Raw genomic sequence first — 17784 nt, 5'->3', positions numbered from 1 at the left:
AGGGAGAGGGACATTTAAGCCATGAATTATTACCAAATCTTCAATTTGATCTTCAAAAGTATTTTCAATTTCAAAAGGTAAATTACTAATTTAGAGATCTTGAGAGAAGGTACATTTATATTAAGGCTCTGGTAAAAGTTTTAGTATTTCTGTCTTCAAAGCAAGCAAAGTAAACTCTTATTTGGAGAACCTATTTCGATCCATATCTAATTTTTTACTGGACCCAGTTCTGACTTGGAGCAAGAGAGGGAAATAAAATTTTATACGGGATTTTAAATCACTTTACAATTTATGGTTCTAGGCTACAAAGTCTGGGCAAAATGAAATATTAAAAACATTGAGCTGTATGTCTACATCGACATCTTTATATTTTGAACAACCAGATCTATATATCTATTACTCCACCTTCCCGGCAAGTGTCTACGTCTGGTATCCTTATTTCATCCCGGAGATGGGAAGCATGGTGGAAGACCTAGAATGGGTCAAGAGTTGGAGTAATAGCTGACATAGCTCTCAGGTATTCTGAGTGAAAAGGTGAGGAGGGAACAGGACCAAAGAGTGTTTGGAGAAACCAGAGCAGCCTAAAAAGCAGGCAAGCGCAAGCCCCAGGGCAGTTTCACTTCCTCAGGTCTCCCAGCGAGGCCGGGAGGTGGCCCGGTGGCCCGAGCCCGAGCCCCGGGACTGCGTTTCCGGACCCGCTGGCCACAGGCTCCCGGGGTGTTCCGACGAGCGGCGGTGGCCGAGAGAGGAGCTCGCGAGGCAGCTCAGGCAGCGGAGGCCGAGGCTCCGCGCGCATCTGTCCGCAGGCTGCCTGTCTTCGGCCGCCGCGATGCTGCCTGCAGCGTCGGTGCGGACGGGCGGGAGCCGGCAGCTGGCCTCCAGCGGCCCAGCGCCCCCAGGTGGGTGTTCGCGCGTGCGGGCCGCCGGAGGGGGAGGCCGGCGGGGTTCCGGGGCTCGGTGGAGACCGAGCGCCCTTTCCCTCGGCGACAGTTGCGCGGCTGACGCCGGCGCGCCTCGGGGACCGGGGCCCCGGGGCTGCCCCTTCTGTCTGCCCCTTCGAGGCGGGCGTCTTTGAGGGGCAGTCTGGCTGGCCAGGACGAGGTGCGAGCCCTCTGTGTTCGCACCACGTGGACCGCCAACTCTGGAGTGCTTGGAACTTTCCAGAGCACCTGGGACAGGGGTCTCCAGTTCCTCCAGTCACCTTGAGACGGGTTTTAAAGTGAAGCGCGTATTTTAAAGTCCTGCGTAATTCTAAAAATTCTGTCAACATGTTATTGCAAAACCGCTTGTCCGGTTTATCTGCCCGGCCTTACAAAATCCACCCCGGAAAATTGCTAGGATGGCGTGCGATTTGCTCATCGGACAACTGACTCTGTGGAGAGCCTCGTCACGCCACACATTTCGCTAACTTGTTGAAAGGAGAAACCGTCAATGCTGTTGAATACGGAAATGGATTTATAGATCAGTCGGGCCTTAAGGCGGTGGCAATCAGTTCTTTTAGAGTGTTTCAAATGTATTTGTGAACTTTATAATGATTATAAAGTGTTCAATTTTGAAATTTTGAAAAAGCCTTCTCTTGGGTATTAAGATTACTGGAGCTGTTCACAGTGAGAAATGCAAAAGAAAATCTGAGTGAAAATACTAATTTACTGAATCGAATTTCTCACAGCTTATCAGCATTTTTTTAAGGTCATGATGCTTCTCTTGGGTAGTGTATATTTTTAATATATAAATTTTAAAAGACTGCTTTTCTTAAAATTGGAAGTATATTTGTGACAATTTTTAAATTGGCAAGAAAGGAATTAGAGCCACTGATACCTTAATGTGTTAACATTTGTGATTTCGGCCTAACAATTTAGTTAAACAGAATGGGCTACAGTTTGTTCAAACTTCTTGATTGAACAGTTTAGCCAGAATAACAGTTTAGCCAGAATATGACTTTTATTCCACTCAATACTCAAGAATACTTTGAGGTAATTGCTGTTGTGAATAATGCTAGAGTGATGTGTCCCAACTGTTAGCTCATTCTGATTATTCCTGTTCCTTCTGTGTGTTTTTCCCCATTTACTTTGGTCCTTTCCAATATGGTATTTATCACTTGTTTCATTTACCTCCTTTGGCCAAGGTTATGAATTTTTTCCTTTTTTTTTTTTTAAGATTTTATTAATTTATTTGAGAGAGAGAGAACACAGAGGGAGACGACGGGGAGGGAGAAGCAGACTCCCTGCTGAGCAGGCAGCCGGGCTCAATCCCAGGACCCTGAGATCATGACCTGAGCCGAGGGCAGACGCTTAACCAGGCACCCAGACACCCCTGAAATACTTTTCTTATAAGAAACTATCTTTTGATATTAACCCATGCCTAGTCCTGGGTATGAGTTGTTTTGTATGAGAACTAGTTCTGATTAATTCTTTTAACATAGAACTTTTTTGTGTGACGTCTCTTTCTGCTTTGGACAAGCATTTCCACAGCATGGTAGACTTTAGCTTAACATGACACACTGTGGTAAAGTTAGTCCAGCTTCATTGTAGGGAATTGAAAGCTGAGACCCAAGGAGTGATTTTTCCCATGGTCCCATAACTAATAATTATTTGAAGATCATATTCATCACTTTACCAATAATTTTTTATTCCCCTACAAAAGCTGTGTGGTAATATGAGTATAAAATGGTAAAGAGTTTCATGCCCATGAAGATTTTATACTTCTAGCTGTAGGTGTATGGTGTATTATAATGACATCTGTGTATGGTGCCACCAGAAAGATGGATGAGTACCCAGTTTTTCTTTTAATGGAAACAGGAACCCATTACTAAAACAATGCAAAAATGTTGTACAGAAGATGAAAATTCCATTTAGGATGTATTTTTTCTGGTTTATATGTAATTAAATACTCTCCTCCGATGTACAAATGAGAAATTATTCTGCTTTATCCCAAAACTAGTAATTTTAAAAATAAATTTAACTACTACCTTCTGTTTATTTATTAAAGCGCAGATTATTCCCCACAGCATAGTTTTTTATTTTTTATTAACATTATTTGATGCCTTTGATGAGGAGTGTTAAATAAATTATTAGTTTAAAAAGAGAAGGCACCTACCCTGTCTTACCACGTGCTAGATCCTTATATATAACTTGTGAGGGATGTAGTTTGTCTGGGACTCTCTCTTTCTCTTGAAGTTCTTAAAGATTTGAAGCTTCTTATTCTGACTGCAGTCTTCCAACATAACAAATAACCTTGATTTCTCCTTCTAAGGAAATACCCTGGTTCTGTTCTGGTGACTGGTAAAACTTGCTGGAAATGTTCCGATAAAGTTACTTTTGCTGAGATTTTAAAGAGAGGTAGTTCTCCTAGGGCATTTTCATTGTAATGTGGAATAATTCTATGATATCTAATTGCTTACGGTTTTAGATTAAAATAGCGGTGTATGTGGTGTATACTTGGAAAATCAGAGGGAATTTTTTCACCACATCAATCTGAACAGATATTGTAGGTGATCAAGCCCTACTTAAGATGGCCTCTGGACTCAGGCTCCCTCACAGCAGTCTAGCTTCATTGCTTACTTGCTGTTTGATCATGGGTAAATAACTAAATCTGTCATTATCTCAGTTTATACATTTAAAATGCAAAAGTGGAGAGAACAATAACATTAACTTGAAAGAGTAGTTTTGAGGATTAAAAGAGAAAATGCACGTGAAGTGATTTTCAGGGTGCCATAGCTAATAGTAATTGCTTAATACATGTTAGCTACTGTTTTAATTCTTAGGTCATTGGTCAATAGTGTCATATTTACATATAAAATATAGAGTTTTTATTGAGAAAATAAACTGTTGAATTGGGGGAAAACTTGAATGAAGTCAACAAGCTCCCACATGAAACAAACGAGGGTGTAGGGCTTCCTGTAGAAAGATACTGCTATATCCTTGGGGAAATATTGTGGTTAATAGTTCTGAGACGAGAGAAAAAGAACACACAATCAGAAGAACTAAGGATAAATTGATTTAAAGGGCATTAGACTAGGGCATTTACAGGAAAGAAAGAATGGGAATTTAATAGGACAAAATGAGAACATGTTTTATTTTCCCATATCACAGAGTACCAGTTGTGACCTAGTTAAAAAATATATGTAAATATATGTGGAAAAGTAAGGATAAAATTGAAAATTATGGGATACTTCACTGAGTTATAAGAAGATGGAGAATCTACTTTACCAAAATATTTACTGCTTGGTTAAAAAAAAATATCCAATGTAAAGAATATTATTTCTGCCATATATAAGTTGCGTGTTTTAAGAATTTAACTGTTACCTGATTACCAGAGTTACATTGCTATTTTATTACTTTCTTTATAAATTCTATAATATCTTACAGTAATTTCAGAGACAGCTATGAAATAAGAATGGGAAGGGCAAGCATTCCAGAAGTTACTATTTAAAACTAAGTTGTTATATGGCCTTGTAATTCTTTGCTGTTCTAATAAAGAATGGTATCTAAGTTTCACTGCAGACATTGAAATATGCAGGTGGTAAAAATGTCAGATATTATATGGAATTATCCCCCTCTCATATTTATTTTCACTCAGAGAAAAAAGAATGATTTTTTTAGACATTTACCACTGAACAGGAATTTCTTTGTTGTTTTCAAGTGCTCCACATTGAAATAATCCAGAAAGACCACTTCCCTTTGTAATCATGAGAAGTAATTTTTCAATGCCTTGTGGTCTTTTATAAGATTTCCTGTGTATACCATTAATTAAAATAAGTTATGTTTTATCACACTATGTGTCATATTTTCCTTTTTTTAAGCTCTTATACTGTTTTTCTATATTAGTAATTCCCATGCTTCATTTTTAATGTGTTCCTCTTTATAAAAACATACTAAAAATGTACAAGAAGTTTCTGACTTGGAATTTCATTTATTGTGTGCCCCATTTTTTGGTTATGATTACATGCTGAAGATTAAGTCTTACCATTTGGTAAGGAGCAATATTCCATTCATTTATTTGTTCTAACTTAGCCATAGGAAGGATCATGACTAACCTTCAGAAAAATAACATAGTGCCAAGACCACTTGAAATCCTGGCCTTCTTTTAAGACTGCATTTATTGTGTTTACTACTTTGAATTCATTTGATATGGATATCACATTACCTTGATAAGTGAGAGCATCGGAAGATTAGCACCTACTTTGAATAAGGAGTTATATTGTTCAGTACAATTATATGAAAGTATGTAATAATTCATTGTGTTATTTCATTTCCTACAAGAACTTTTCTAAACTATTTAAGTTGTAACTTCTAAGTCATCATATCTTTTTAGGGAGGGTATAGAGAGTGGAGAAACACCTGTATCAGAGATGTGGGGAAGAAACATACCATATCAAAGTGATATGATTCTATAAAATCTTGTCACTAGAATGACAAACTATAGAGTATTTCTTGGGACTCTGTGAAGAATCCCTAGGATTTACACATTTTCCTCATTGGTTGATTGCATTTTATTTAGATTTAATAGACTGATATAAAATCTTAGGAGACAACTGCATTTTAGTACAATTAGTCAACTACTGGGTCACTAATGAGAAAGTCAGTGAGATAAAACTGAAGTAAAATTATACCTTCATTTCAGTTAATGAGATAATTTCCTTAATTCTCTCATCACTTTTCAATAAAACTTTAGAACTTTCACTATTCCAGGTACTTGTCTATAGACCAGAGACCCATTCTTTATCAGGTCCTGTCCATCTGTACCCATGTTAAATGGTTAAAACCGTGTATCATTCAGATTCTTGGAAACAGTCACTTGGGTCAAGAACAGGCACTAAATTCAGAGGCAGCTTGCTGCTTTTGCTTACTGGCCAATGGTGTGTGCTGTCTGGCTTTTGCAGATTTGCTGGACTCAACAAAGCCTTTCCTTTCAAAAAAGAGAATGAGACTGTTGTCAGTGGAAGGGTAATGTTTGATGACACACAATGATAAAGTTGGAGACTTTCCATTCACTCATGTTATAAACACATGAAAGTTGAACTTTCCTGTTGTGGTTCTGTGAACAAATGTAGTAAGATATCGCTTTCTATATTTAAAATGTCCTCCCATGTGAATGAATTTTCTCAAAAAATTTATTCTTTGAATCGTTAATTGTGACCTTTACATTGACATTATAGGAAGGAATATATCTAATGTTTTAATAGTTAGTATTAAACTGTATAAGATGTTACAATAAAAAAAAGCAATGCCTTTTCAAAAGAAATTTAAGATAGATCTTTGGATATGCATATAGAATTGCAGTGTAAAATATTTTTATTTGTATTACAGAGCAGTTGAACTAATTTCCTAATCTCTCACCTGTTTTCCTATACATTTTTCCAACTTAACACTGATAAATACTATTTTAAAGGCAACTGAATGTGTCCACATCTGCGGATTGATTGTCTATACCAGTATCTCTATCAACTTGAATATGGGAACTGTCACTTATTCTGTGACTTTGAGCAAAGTACTCATCTAAAATCCAATTTCTTTATATCTGAAATAGGTAACACACCTATTTTTGATATAATTAAATATAGTTCTGTTTGTAAAGTGCCTGGAACATTCATAGCAGGTGCTTAGCAAATGGCAAATGTTATTACTTTCAGCATGAGCTAGTATTCAAATTTCACTTTTATTAGAAGGAATGTGTTTACAGGGCTCCTTCTTAGCACTTCTAGTGTCACATACTTATGAATCTCAAGATGGACAGCTTCATATAAATGTTCTTTCAGTTCTCCTGTTTAATTTTTCTGATTGCTATATTAAACACAGTAATATCTCAAATGTGTTTCTCTGGGTATTCCCTATAGATTGAACTTGTTGAAATCTATGATCTGCTAAGAAAACAAATTATATGATTTTATATGTGAAATTATGTGTTGTCTTCAGGGAAAATAGTTAATGGGTAAAGAACACTTTTCTCCCATTTTGAGAATTCTGTTTTTATATCATTTTAAAATAAAAATGTGATTAATTTTTTCATTTCTTTATTCTTGAAGATTTATATAGTATCCATATATTATCCTCTATCCCCTCTGCCACACCCCCCAAAGAAAAAAACAACACACACAGAAACTGGATCATAGTGGAGTTGATTCAGAGTCTCTTAACTTTTGGCATTTCTAATAGGGATTTCTAATAACCTCATTAGATAAAAATAATAGTTGATGTAGTTGTATAGGTAAAGCTTTAGTGATGTTTTCAGAATTGGTTGAATTATGTCTAAGCAATTTATTCTTAAAAGGGTTTACATCTATACAATGTCTCACCTAGATCTTTGAGGGTCAGAAGAATAATAGAAAAGTCCTCCTAAGCAAATTTCTAGTTCTGAGTAACCTGTGAATAATTGGAAAGCACTAGTAATTATGGAAAGAAAGGGAGAGCTTTTCTATTTCTTTTGTGAGGACCAGTCTGCTGAGAAGTTAGCAATAACACACATTTCATTTCTGCTTCTCCTTAGGAAAATACAGAAGATTCATTAAAAAGTATGTTCATATCTTATTTTATTATTTAAAAATATTTTATTAATTTATGTCTCCTTAGAATAATTTTCTCATCCACTGTGTATAAAAATCTAGGCTCCTCATTCTTTAGGTAATCTGTTACAAGACCTCTTTGTCCCTCATGATGAAAAGAGGAAAGCATTTGGTAAGACCGGCAGCATAGTAGGTGCTCCGTGATTGATAGTTATCATGTCTGGTGCTAGGTGAGTAAATGGGTGGACACATGGGACATTATGAAGGGTGACTCATAACTTCTTCTATCTGATGGCCAATACCTGAAAAACCTGAGCTCATACTCCCAGGCTGGCTTTCTTTAGTCCTGTGCTGCTCAAACTGTATTGTGTAGTGTATATGCTCCTTGAAAAAAGTGTTGAGTAAGATCAGTTTTGAATGTGCATACTGGGACATTCCAGTGGACTGAGAAATACCACAACTAACAATGTATCTTCAGTTTTCTCTAATCTATTGTTTCACCAATGTATTTAACCGTAGAATGCATTGTCATCTTAACACTAGTAGAGAAAAAGGGTTTTTTGCCAAGTTTTCATCCCTGTTAAATGGCAAAGAGAAGGAAAGGATGGTTCTTTCAAACCAGAGATTGGTAACACTGGTTTTAGCTATGTTTTCTTCAGTGCTCCAGCCACCTTTTGAGTGAGAGGGAGATGGGCTATATAAGGGCTCTCTCTATTTTAGGAATAGAAATAGAAGGGGGTATAGAGTAGAGAAAATGACATTGGCAGGGTGTGTAGGGCACACATGATTTGCCTGTTTATTTAATTCCCTTATGATTGATTCTAACTATTCAAATGAGTGCTTTGACTATGGGATGTGCCAGAGAAAATTGGAGGAAAATCAGAAGGGGATTATCTGTTCGGAAAGTAAAGTTGTATGAATGAAATAAAACTGAGAATGCGTGGGGCTCCTGGGTGGCTCAGTCAATTAAGTGTCTGCCTTCAGCTCAAGTCATGATCCTGGGGTCTTGGGATCAAGGGTCACATCAGGCTCCCTGCTCATTAAGGATTCTGCTTCTCCTCTGCCCTGCTCTCTCTCTCTCAAATAAATAAGTAAAATATTAAAAAAAAAAACTTGGAAACATTCTAAATATAAGAATACTTTGGAGTGTGTGTACTTCTGCGGTTGGTATTTCAGTAGCATGCATGTGTCTCAACCAAGCAACTGATTTTACAGATATTTTCCCATGTCAGACTATATAAACCTGCTATGTCAGTAATCACGTAAGCTATGTAAGTGGCCTCATATTGTTCAAATATTAGGATTTTATTCATCAAAACATTCCAAAATCAAGATCAGTTTGGCCGTCATCAGATTATTTCCATGTTAGAAATGTTTGTCAATGAAACATACCTTTGAAGCAAACATAGGTTATTAGGAGTCACCCAAATAAATTACTGCTGAAATATTTTCCTAATGGAAACAATAGTAACTGATATAAATGCAGATAGTTTAAGCTGACAATTTTATGTCTTGGAGATTGACAAACGCATGTAAACAACACTAATATGACAATGACTTTTATCACTCACGTAGATTGGATGCTCTTTTAAAGAAGGAGTAGTCTCTGGCACTCATTTAGCAGAGGTAAGCACATTAATAGATGCTTGCTGATTGACTGGTAGCACAAAAGTGACAGGAAAATAGCCAAATTAAGTTTATGAAAAAGTATAAATGAAGTTGTAGCCATTTCTGAATGCCCCACTTCTGAGGTGTCAGTCTAGCTCTGCATAACAGCCCCGGTTTTGGCTTTCTTTTTCAAATTGTCTTGAAGAAGGGCTTTTTTAATTATGAAAAAATATTAAAAATTCACAAAACCTTTTACACAAAGATAATTTTAGGTCATTTTCCAATATTAAATTAACTTTTAATCTGATAACAGCTAGATTAGTTATTTTTACTGAAATGTCTATAACTTAGAATATTTAGCTTATTAAAATATCTTCTGGGGCAAATAGAAAAAATATGATTAGTGTCCAAAAGCAAATGAAATTTAATATTCTCCTTGTGTGTCTAGAAGAAGAAATCATTTTGTTTTACTATTGTTTTCTAGAATAATACATGCACATGATTGAAAATATGTACAATGACTAAAAAAACTGGGAAAAGACATGGTATATATATATATATATATATATACTTGTAGTTTTTATTTTTCTATGTTTACTTTTAACAATACTACTTGTTCACCTCTGTAGTGTTATATATTTAATATTTGTGTATGCACTTTAAAGTCACATTTGTATGGCAGTTTAGTAACCTGTCATTCATAAATATTTCAATTTTGCTCTCTCTTCATATAAATCTATTGAACAGTGTTTAAAAATAAAAGAAAAGAAAGGAAAATCCACAATGATTTATTGGATAAAGAATAGATCTTCCTCCATACCAAACTATTAATAACCCAAGGAAAGACTGAATAATTTTTAATGATATAGGAAATACTTTTTCACTGTGCTGAATTTGAAGTCAAAAAAACACAGGATTGGGTGCCTGGGTGGTTCAGTCAGTTAAGTATCTGCCTTCAGCTGGAGTCATGATCCCAGGGTCCTGAGATTGAGCCCCACATCAGAATCCCTGCTAGCAGGGAGTGTGCTTCTCCCTCTCCTTCTACACCTCTCCCCTCCTCGTGCTCTCTCTGTCCCCCTCTCTCTCAAATAAATAAAAATCTAAAAAAAAAAAAAAGAAAGAAAAAAAAGCACAGGATCAAGTAGTGGCTCTGTCACTAATGAACCATGTGACTCGCTGATGCCCTGAGGACATTATGTATATTGATGATCACATTAATTATTCATGAGAATGATTGGCTTATTATAATAATTCAATTAATATTTCTTATTTTAAGGGAAAACACTGCAGAAATTAAAATTGCTTTCTCTAGGCATTTGGGATTGAGGATATCCATCAAGAGTGGACTAATGCCTCTTTTGTTATGCAGGAGTAATTATCCTTTATTCATTCACTCTTCAAACATTTATTCTTGATCTGTTCTAGGTCTAAGAAATACATAAAAAGGTGGCTCTAGCCCTCAGGGACTGTATTTAAGTGAAATAAGGATAGGAATACCTGAATGGCACTATTTCTTCTTACCTACACTCTAAATGAATATCAGATGACTCAAAAACCTTCACTGCTGAGATCTGAATAATTTAGTTATGAGAACTAGTTAGCAGGGTGAGCTACAGCTAAGAGTGTTTACTGTGACTACTGGGGGTGACTCTTCATGCATAACTTCTGTTCCAGAAAGTCACTACTCATTTCAGAATGCAATCATGAGTACAGTCCCCTGGGACAGATTCTTGCAAATTTTAGTCATTCTCACAAAAACCTTCCTCAAATTTTTGGCTATTGTACCTTCTTGTTTAAGAAAAAAATTTCTTTAACTTTTTTTTTAGCTTAAACATATTTTAAAGGAACATTTATATCACTACCATAAATGAAAAATCATTACCACTTGCCCTAAAGAGAAGGTGACCATACAAATAAGCAGATTGAAAATAAAATAATATTGAAAAAATTATGGGTAAAGACAGGTTCTGGGCACATAGGTCAACCTCTCTTTGATAGTGTTAATGTTCATGAAGTCAGAAGAGCTTCAATCTAAGACACTGTCCTTGACCGAATCAGGATTGAGAAGTATTTTAAAGGAATGAATGACTTTCTCCAGGATTCCCTGTCACTATGTCTCCGGGAGTTGGCATCCCACCCACTGGCAAATGCTATCCCCCAAAGGCCAATTTCACCTTACAGAAGGTTGAATTAAAGTTTTATTTAGCACTTACAGGTGTCAGGAACGATGATAAATTCTCTACATGATTTATCTCATTTAATTCTCACAACAACAGATTTCACAGGTGGTATTGTCTGTATGTTACAAGTGGGGAATTCAAGCTCAGAGAGGTTAATTATTTGCTTGAAACTGCCTGATTTTGGATTCCAAGACAGCCTCCAAAGGCTGACTTCCTAGGCACTCTATAGCTCTCTGAAATGAACTCATTTTATTCTCACACAAACACGTGTATGCTCATGTCAGAAAAGCATTCCTCCCATGTGGACATTTGAATTTTTATAGTCAATGAAGTAGCCATGTATATAGAAAATAATTTTAATAGAAAATGAGAAACATAAAAGATGATATTGTTACCCATTAATAGGCCAACACTGAAACATTTCTTTACAAGGAATAGAATAGGCAACCACAGTTTCTAACTAATAATTGCAAACTTTTAGAAAGTTTTGCTGCTTTCAAGGTCCTTGGAGGTGAATGAAATAACAAGAAGTGAAATATCTACAACATAATGCTAGAAAAACAATGTTCTTAATGAAGGCCATTAGGATATTTAAAATCATCAAGGCTGTAATACAGATGTGATTAAAATATAATGCAAAATGGCTGCAATGAAGACTACTCTAAAAATGCAAGGCTAATAATTTGTATTTGCCTAATGCTTTGCATCCTCAAAGGAATTTTCAAATCCCTACTAATGGACTCTTAGAAAATTCTTCTAATGTATCATATACTTTGACTCAATGAGATATCTAAACAATGATCATTTAAACTATTTAATCAGGGTTATCCTGCAAACACTCTGTGAGAAGAAGCAGAAAGTATATTTGCACATATATTTGTTTTACTTCAGAAGGCTTTAGGAAAGGAAGAAAAGGAACTAGAGCTGAAAGTAGTGTTCAGATGTTTGGTAGACAGAATAACGGCTCCCCTAAGGTGTCCACATCTTAATCCCTGGAGCTGTGAATACATTAGGTTACAAGGCAAAGAGATTTAAGGTTGCAGATGGAATTAAGATTGCTAAGCAGTTTGCCTTGAGATGGGGAGATGATCTTGGATTACCCAGGTGGGCCCAGTGTAATCACAAAGGTCCTTATAAGTGAAAGAGAGAGGAGTAGAGGGGAACCAGAGACATGGCAACATGAGAAGGACTCAGCCCAATTTTGCTGGCTGGAAGATGGAGGAATGGGGCCAGGAGCCATGAGCTGTGGATGGCTTCTAGAAACTGGAAAATGCAAGTAAATGGATTCTTTCCTAAGGCCTCAAGAGGAACGTAGCCCTGCCAACGTCTTGGTTTTAGCTTAGTGAGACCTGTTTCAGACTTCTAACCTTCAAAACTGTCAGATAATAAATTGGTGTAGCTTTAGGCCACAAGTTTGTGGTGATTTTATATAGCATCAATAGGAAATGAATGCAGAATTTTAAACACATGTGGACACCACAAGGACAAAGAGTAGCATGAATACCACAGATTGGGCCATATCCATCACACTTCACACACCATCAGTCCAGTTAAAACACTGGATGTAGCCATGAGGAAATAAGCTTTTATAAAATATAAACAGCATATCAGTATTATCCTTAGGTGCTTATCCTTGGCAAGATATATCCTTACTCATTAATGGAACATCTCTCTGGAATTCACTGTTGTTTTTATAGTGAAATAAAAAAGAAAGCCCCATTATTGTTTGCTCACTTTTGGTGTTTTTACCTGTTTAATAGTCCTTATCATTAATGCTCCCGGCTGCTGTTGCTATTACAATTCTTTACTAGTACGTATCTGTGAGCTTTGGCAAGGTATTTACTTCCTCAGTGCTTCCGGCACCACAAGTGCAAAGTGGGATAGGAAGCTCACTTGTTCACAGGGTTGATATGAGGTTAAAAGAAGTTAATTCGTGTAAAACACCAGAAGAATCATTGGCACATATTAGGCGCTAGCTACATTTAGGTAGCCTTTATTATAATTATCATCATCATTGTCATAACCACTGCTAACGCTCATCATGTCTGCTGAATGCCAGGACCTATTTTGACATACAGGCTTCAGATTTTATCTCAAGGAATTAGGGATCAGTATCTCTCTCCATTTTTTCAGGTTAAGAAACTGAAACAACTTAACCAGGTTGAGGAGTGAGGACTGTTCTGATGTATCTGGCTAAACTTCTAGGCTTAGTGCTAGATGCCATCTGCTTCCATTACATAAAGCCTTTTCTGTTCCATCCCTTCGAAGGACAAAGATACTCTGAGAGACAACTGATTTAGATGTGCACTCCTTATAAAATGTCGCTAATATTGTTTTATGGTCCTATTGTGTTTAATATCTGAACATGAACCATTTTTAACCCTGGTAGAGAATTATTTTGAGACTATTTTCTCCTAATGATAAAAATTTGGCTAGAGCCTGGCTTGTTAGCTGCGAGTAGAACCATATGTGATAATTTTTAAGGGTATTTTCTCATAAAAGTAATAAGATGAACTGTAAAACGTTTGAAAATAGTATCAAAATAAAATTATAATATACTACAGTCTTCCCCTCAGAAATAAGTGTTGCTAATATTTATCTTATATGAGTTTGTGTGTGCATTCATAAAAGAGCTCACATTGTGTATGTGGAACATTTTGAAATGTTCAGTGTGATTTGCACATTGATTCATGATACATTTTCATTCTTTTTTTGTCAAAACAGACATTTTGTAAGATTTAAATCTTTTAAATTTGTAAATAATTCAATTCTGCATATTTTGATTCTGAAGGATTTATTGATACTTTCTTTCCAAGATAATACTTTTACACTAACCCCAGGATAAAAAGAGTTAAAAGATTCTTCAACTACAGGTCTTAATGCAATAATATTATAAACTACCTCATGTTGAGGTAATTTCTAAAAATCCATTTCCTTTTTATACTATGTAAGTTCCTTTAAGGGCAGGAATTGTGCTTCACAATCTTTATATCTCTTAAAGTCTGAACAGTTATTTTGAATAATAATCATTAAGTGATTATTAAGTAAATATATGAAAAGATATAAATGATTATGAAATTGATATTGAGGTATTGTTGTCAACATTATGATACTTATGGATGATCATGGAAAATATCATGCTAAATATCAAAATGCTTGATCTGAAAACCCAAGCAGTGAGTGAGACTATAAAATGTTAGAACAGTTTAAATAGGTGACGGGGATCAAGGACTGCACTTGTGGTGAGCACCAGGTGATGTGTGGAATTATTGAATCGCTATACTGTACACTTGAAATTAATATCACACTGTATGCTAATTAAATGGAATTAATATAAAACATTTAAAAAAGAAATTAAAACAAAAATCATGTTAGAGCAGTGAGGGTCAAGATCAAGAAGGGTAGGGACAATTACGTGTTAAATATGACTGCCTGGAAGTGTTAATAATTTCCAATGAATGAACCGTATCATTCATCTCTCTATATATTTTTGTCTGTTGCTGATTTTCAATTTTGCTTGTGATTGTAAACCACATTAAAATATAAGAATTCCTCAAATTAAAGCAGTAAAACTTTTAAATACTAGTAGTATCTTATTTTTATGCATTCAGAAAAAAATATAGGGGAAAATTCAGTATTTGGATAGCTATTTCTCTACACTGTCTTTAAATGTAAGTAACTAAGCAATCAGATTCAATAAACAAAATGGATTACAAAAATTAAGAATAAATTTAAAGCATTTATTTTCATATATACTTGATAGCTCTATCTTTAAAACTTTACATGGAATAAAGCTTCTCCTTATATATTTTAATAGGAGAAAAAATACAGAAACAATTGTAAAAATTCTGTTTCTTCATATCCTAAAATTCTATTTCGTTGTCTGAAAGTCCACATTTTTAAAAGAATTCATGCATAGATTTTATTATATTATACATTTTAAATGTCAAATATTAATGAAAATAGCCCCATCAGGAATTCCCTATGCTTCATTATTTCAGTTCAGAGTAGAGTTTAGTATTTAATCTTGTGCAAAATATTAGCCATGGATAAAGTAACTGAACGTGAATTTTTTCTTAGCTTTGGCTTTTGTAACCAGGTTAGTGCCTGACTTCTGGGCTGTTAATTTTCCTAATGTAGCACCTGGAGCATGATAATTAATAATTGTAAAACAGCAATTTTTATAAAAGTTAGTATGAAGTGGAATACTTTAAAAATTGCTTTTACTTAACCACATGTGGTATAAATCACCCCCATCACTATTTATGGTACTTTATATAGTTTAGGAAAAATATAAACACAATATTCACTTTAGAATTACAGTTCAAATTTTAGATATATAATTTCAGTTGTTCTTTGTCTAGAAACAGACAATTTGGCCGTATATGACAAACAAAATCACATCGGTGAAATAAGGCAGATTTTGAGCAAGTTAATGATTTTAGTGAATTAAATTACATGTATGCATTCATTCCTTAATAAAAAACATAAACCATTTGGATTTTTTCCTCATTAGAAAAGACTAAAATCTTTACATTTTTATGTATCAGCAAAACTTGAGAGATAATAATTATAACTGTAATCATCAAATATGGTACTAGAAATACTGTCTATACAAAAAGAGACTACAGTAATTCTCAAACTTGAGTGCACTAAAGAATTACCGGGATTGCTTTGGGTGCTTCATTATATGATGGGTGATAACCCTATTCCCAATTCTTTCCAAGTCTCAATCCTAATTCTAGGTCCCAATCCCAATTTTTTTTTAAAGATTTTATTTATTTGACAGAAAGAGAGAGAGAAAGAGTGCACAAGCAGGGGGGAGGGGAAGGGGCAGAGGGAGAACCAGACTCCCTGCTCCCTGCTGAGCAGGGAGCCCAATTTGGGACTCAATCCCAGAACCCTGGGATCATGACCTGAGCCGAAGGCAGACACTTAACTGACTGAGCCTCCCAGGGGCCCCACAATCCCAATTTTTCCAAGTTCCCAAAGAGGCTCTGGTGCAAGTAATACCTTGACCACATTATGAGGAGAGAATGGAGTCACAACAGGGCAGTGTAGCTCTTATCAAATGTGTAACAGGGTTGAGGACTTTTTTGGAGGCGCCCAGAGGTTTGATCCTTAGCTATTGTGTGAGCTCCACCCAGAAGTCATGTTTACCAAGAGCATAGGCCCCAGGGGCTTTGGGTTGCTTCTGTGAGTGGTAGGAGACACACTTTGCTAGGTCTGCTGTTTCCCTTTTAGTCAAGAATGGCTGCAGAGGATGCAGACATCAGGAAGAGGTGGGGGTTTACATGCTTGCTGGTGTTGCTTTCAACAAATGAGTAGACAATTATCCTATTCTGCCTCTCAGTACGTACATATTTCTAGTATATAGCCATTTCTAAGATATTTTAGAATCTCCATAGTAGGTTGTGAGATAAACTTCCTGCAGAGGGTTTTGCTAAAGGTGTGTTCTTAGTTATATTCTCATATTATGACATCATATTTAATTATGCACATAACAAAACTGTTCAAAGACATTAGTGTCTAAGTGATAATCAAATATTTGCTTATGTAATTAGATTGCAAGATTTCATTAGAATTTAAGAACATGGAGTGTATTTGTCATGTCCTTGATTTATATACTTCAGTAATAGGGACTGAAGAGCATTCATTTGCACAGTTAAATCTCCCCTAAAGTCCATGAAAGGAATTTAAGAAGAAAAACAAGCTATTTGGTCATTGTTCTTAAGCCATGATTAGTTGTACTCCCCTTCCCCGCCCCCCCCCCCCACTGGCATCATCTTGTGCTCTGGAAAGAGGTAGAAATGGGGAGTGAGGGAGAGCAAAGAAACAAGGGAATACCAACACAATTTTCTCTTGCTCAGAACTAGGACAGAAAAAAAAATTAGATTTGCCAATGTACCTAAAGATAATTCTCTTTTTATAATCTGATAACTGATCATATGCTCTTATCCACTGGAAACCTCAAGGAAGGGACTGACTGCAGTTTAATTCATTTTTTTAATGTCTTTTTTTTATTTAAAAAATATTGCCTGCATTATGGCTTGATACCTAAGACAGAGTTGGGAATTTAAGCCCAGCTCTGTGACTTACTCTTGATGCAATCTTGAGAGACCTTGGGCAAGTCTTTCAAACATTCTAACTTGTGTTTTAAGTTTAAAATTTTGTTTTCAACTTTAATTGAGCTAAAAAAAAAAACCCTTTTCTTAAAACTATAACACTATGAGTAAAGGGGCGTCTAGGTGGCACAGCGGTTGGGTGTCTGCCTTCGGCTCAGGGCATGATCCCGGTGTTGTGGGATCGAACCCCACGTCGGGCTCCTCCGCTATGGGCCTGCTTCTTCCTCTCCCACTCCCCCTGCTTGTGTTCCCTCTCTCGCTGGCTGTCTCTATCTCTGTCGAATAAATAAATAAAATCTTTAAAAAAAATCCACTATGAGTAAAAAAAATTACACCATAAAATTAATGTGAGTGCACTTTGTATATTATT

General features: G+C 35.8%; 1 protein-coding gene across 2 annotated transcripts in view; it reads left to right on the top strand.

The window, feature by feature from the left end:
- Positions 1-628: 628 nt before the first annotated feature.
- BANK1 (B cell scaffold protein with ankyrin repeats 1) overlaps positions 629-17784 on the top strand; it is a 279554-nt gene continuing 262398 nt past the window's right edge. The window contains exon 1 of one of the 2 annotated variants that reach the window (XM_034671448.1): positions 629-899. In XM_034671448.1, coding sequence (XP_034527339.1) covers positions 830-899 — 70 coding nt within the window. In that variant the 5' untranslated portion in view covers positions 629-829. The remainder of the gene's footprint in view (positions 900-17784) is intronic. The other variant, XM_011221343.3, reaches the window with a different exon arrangement.

This window comes from Ailuropoda melanoleuca, chromosome 11, assembly GCF_002007445.2.
Source record: "Ailuropoda melanoleuca isolate Jingjing chromosome 11, ASM200744v2, whole genome shotgun sequence".
In the NCBI taxonomy this organism is placed as follows: domain Eukaryota; kingdom Metazoa; phylum Chordata; class Mammalia; order Carnivora; family Ursidae; genus Ailuropoda; species Ailuropoda melanoleuca.
The sequence above is the reverse complement of the archived record's forward strand: the minus strand, read 5'-3'. Positions and strand labels throughout refer to the sequence as shown.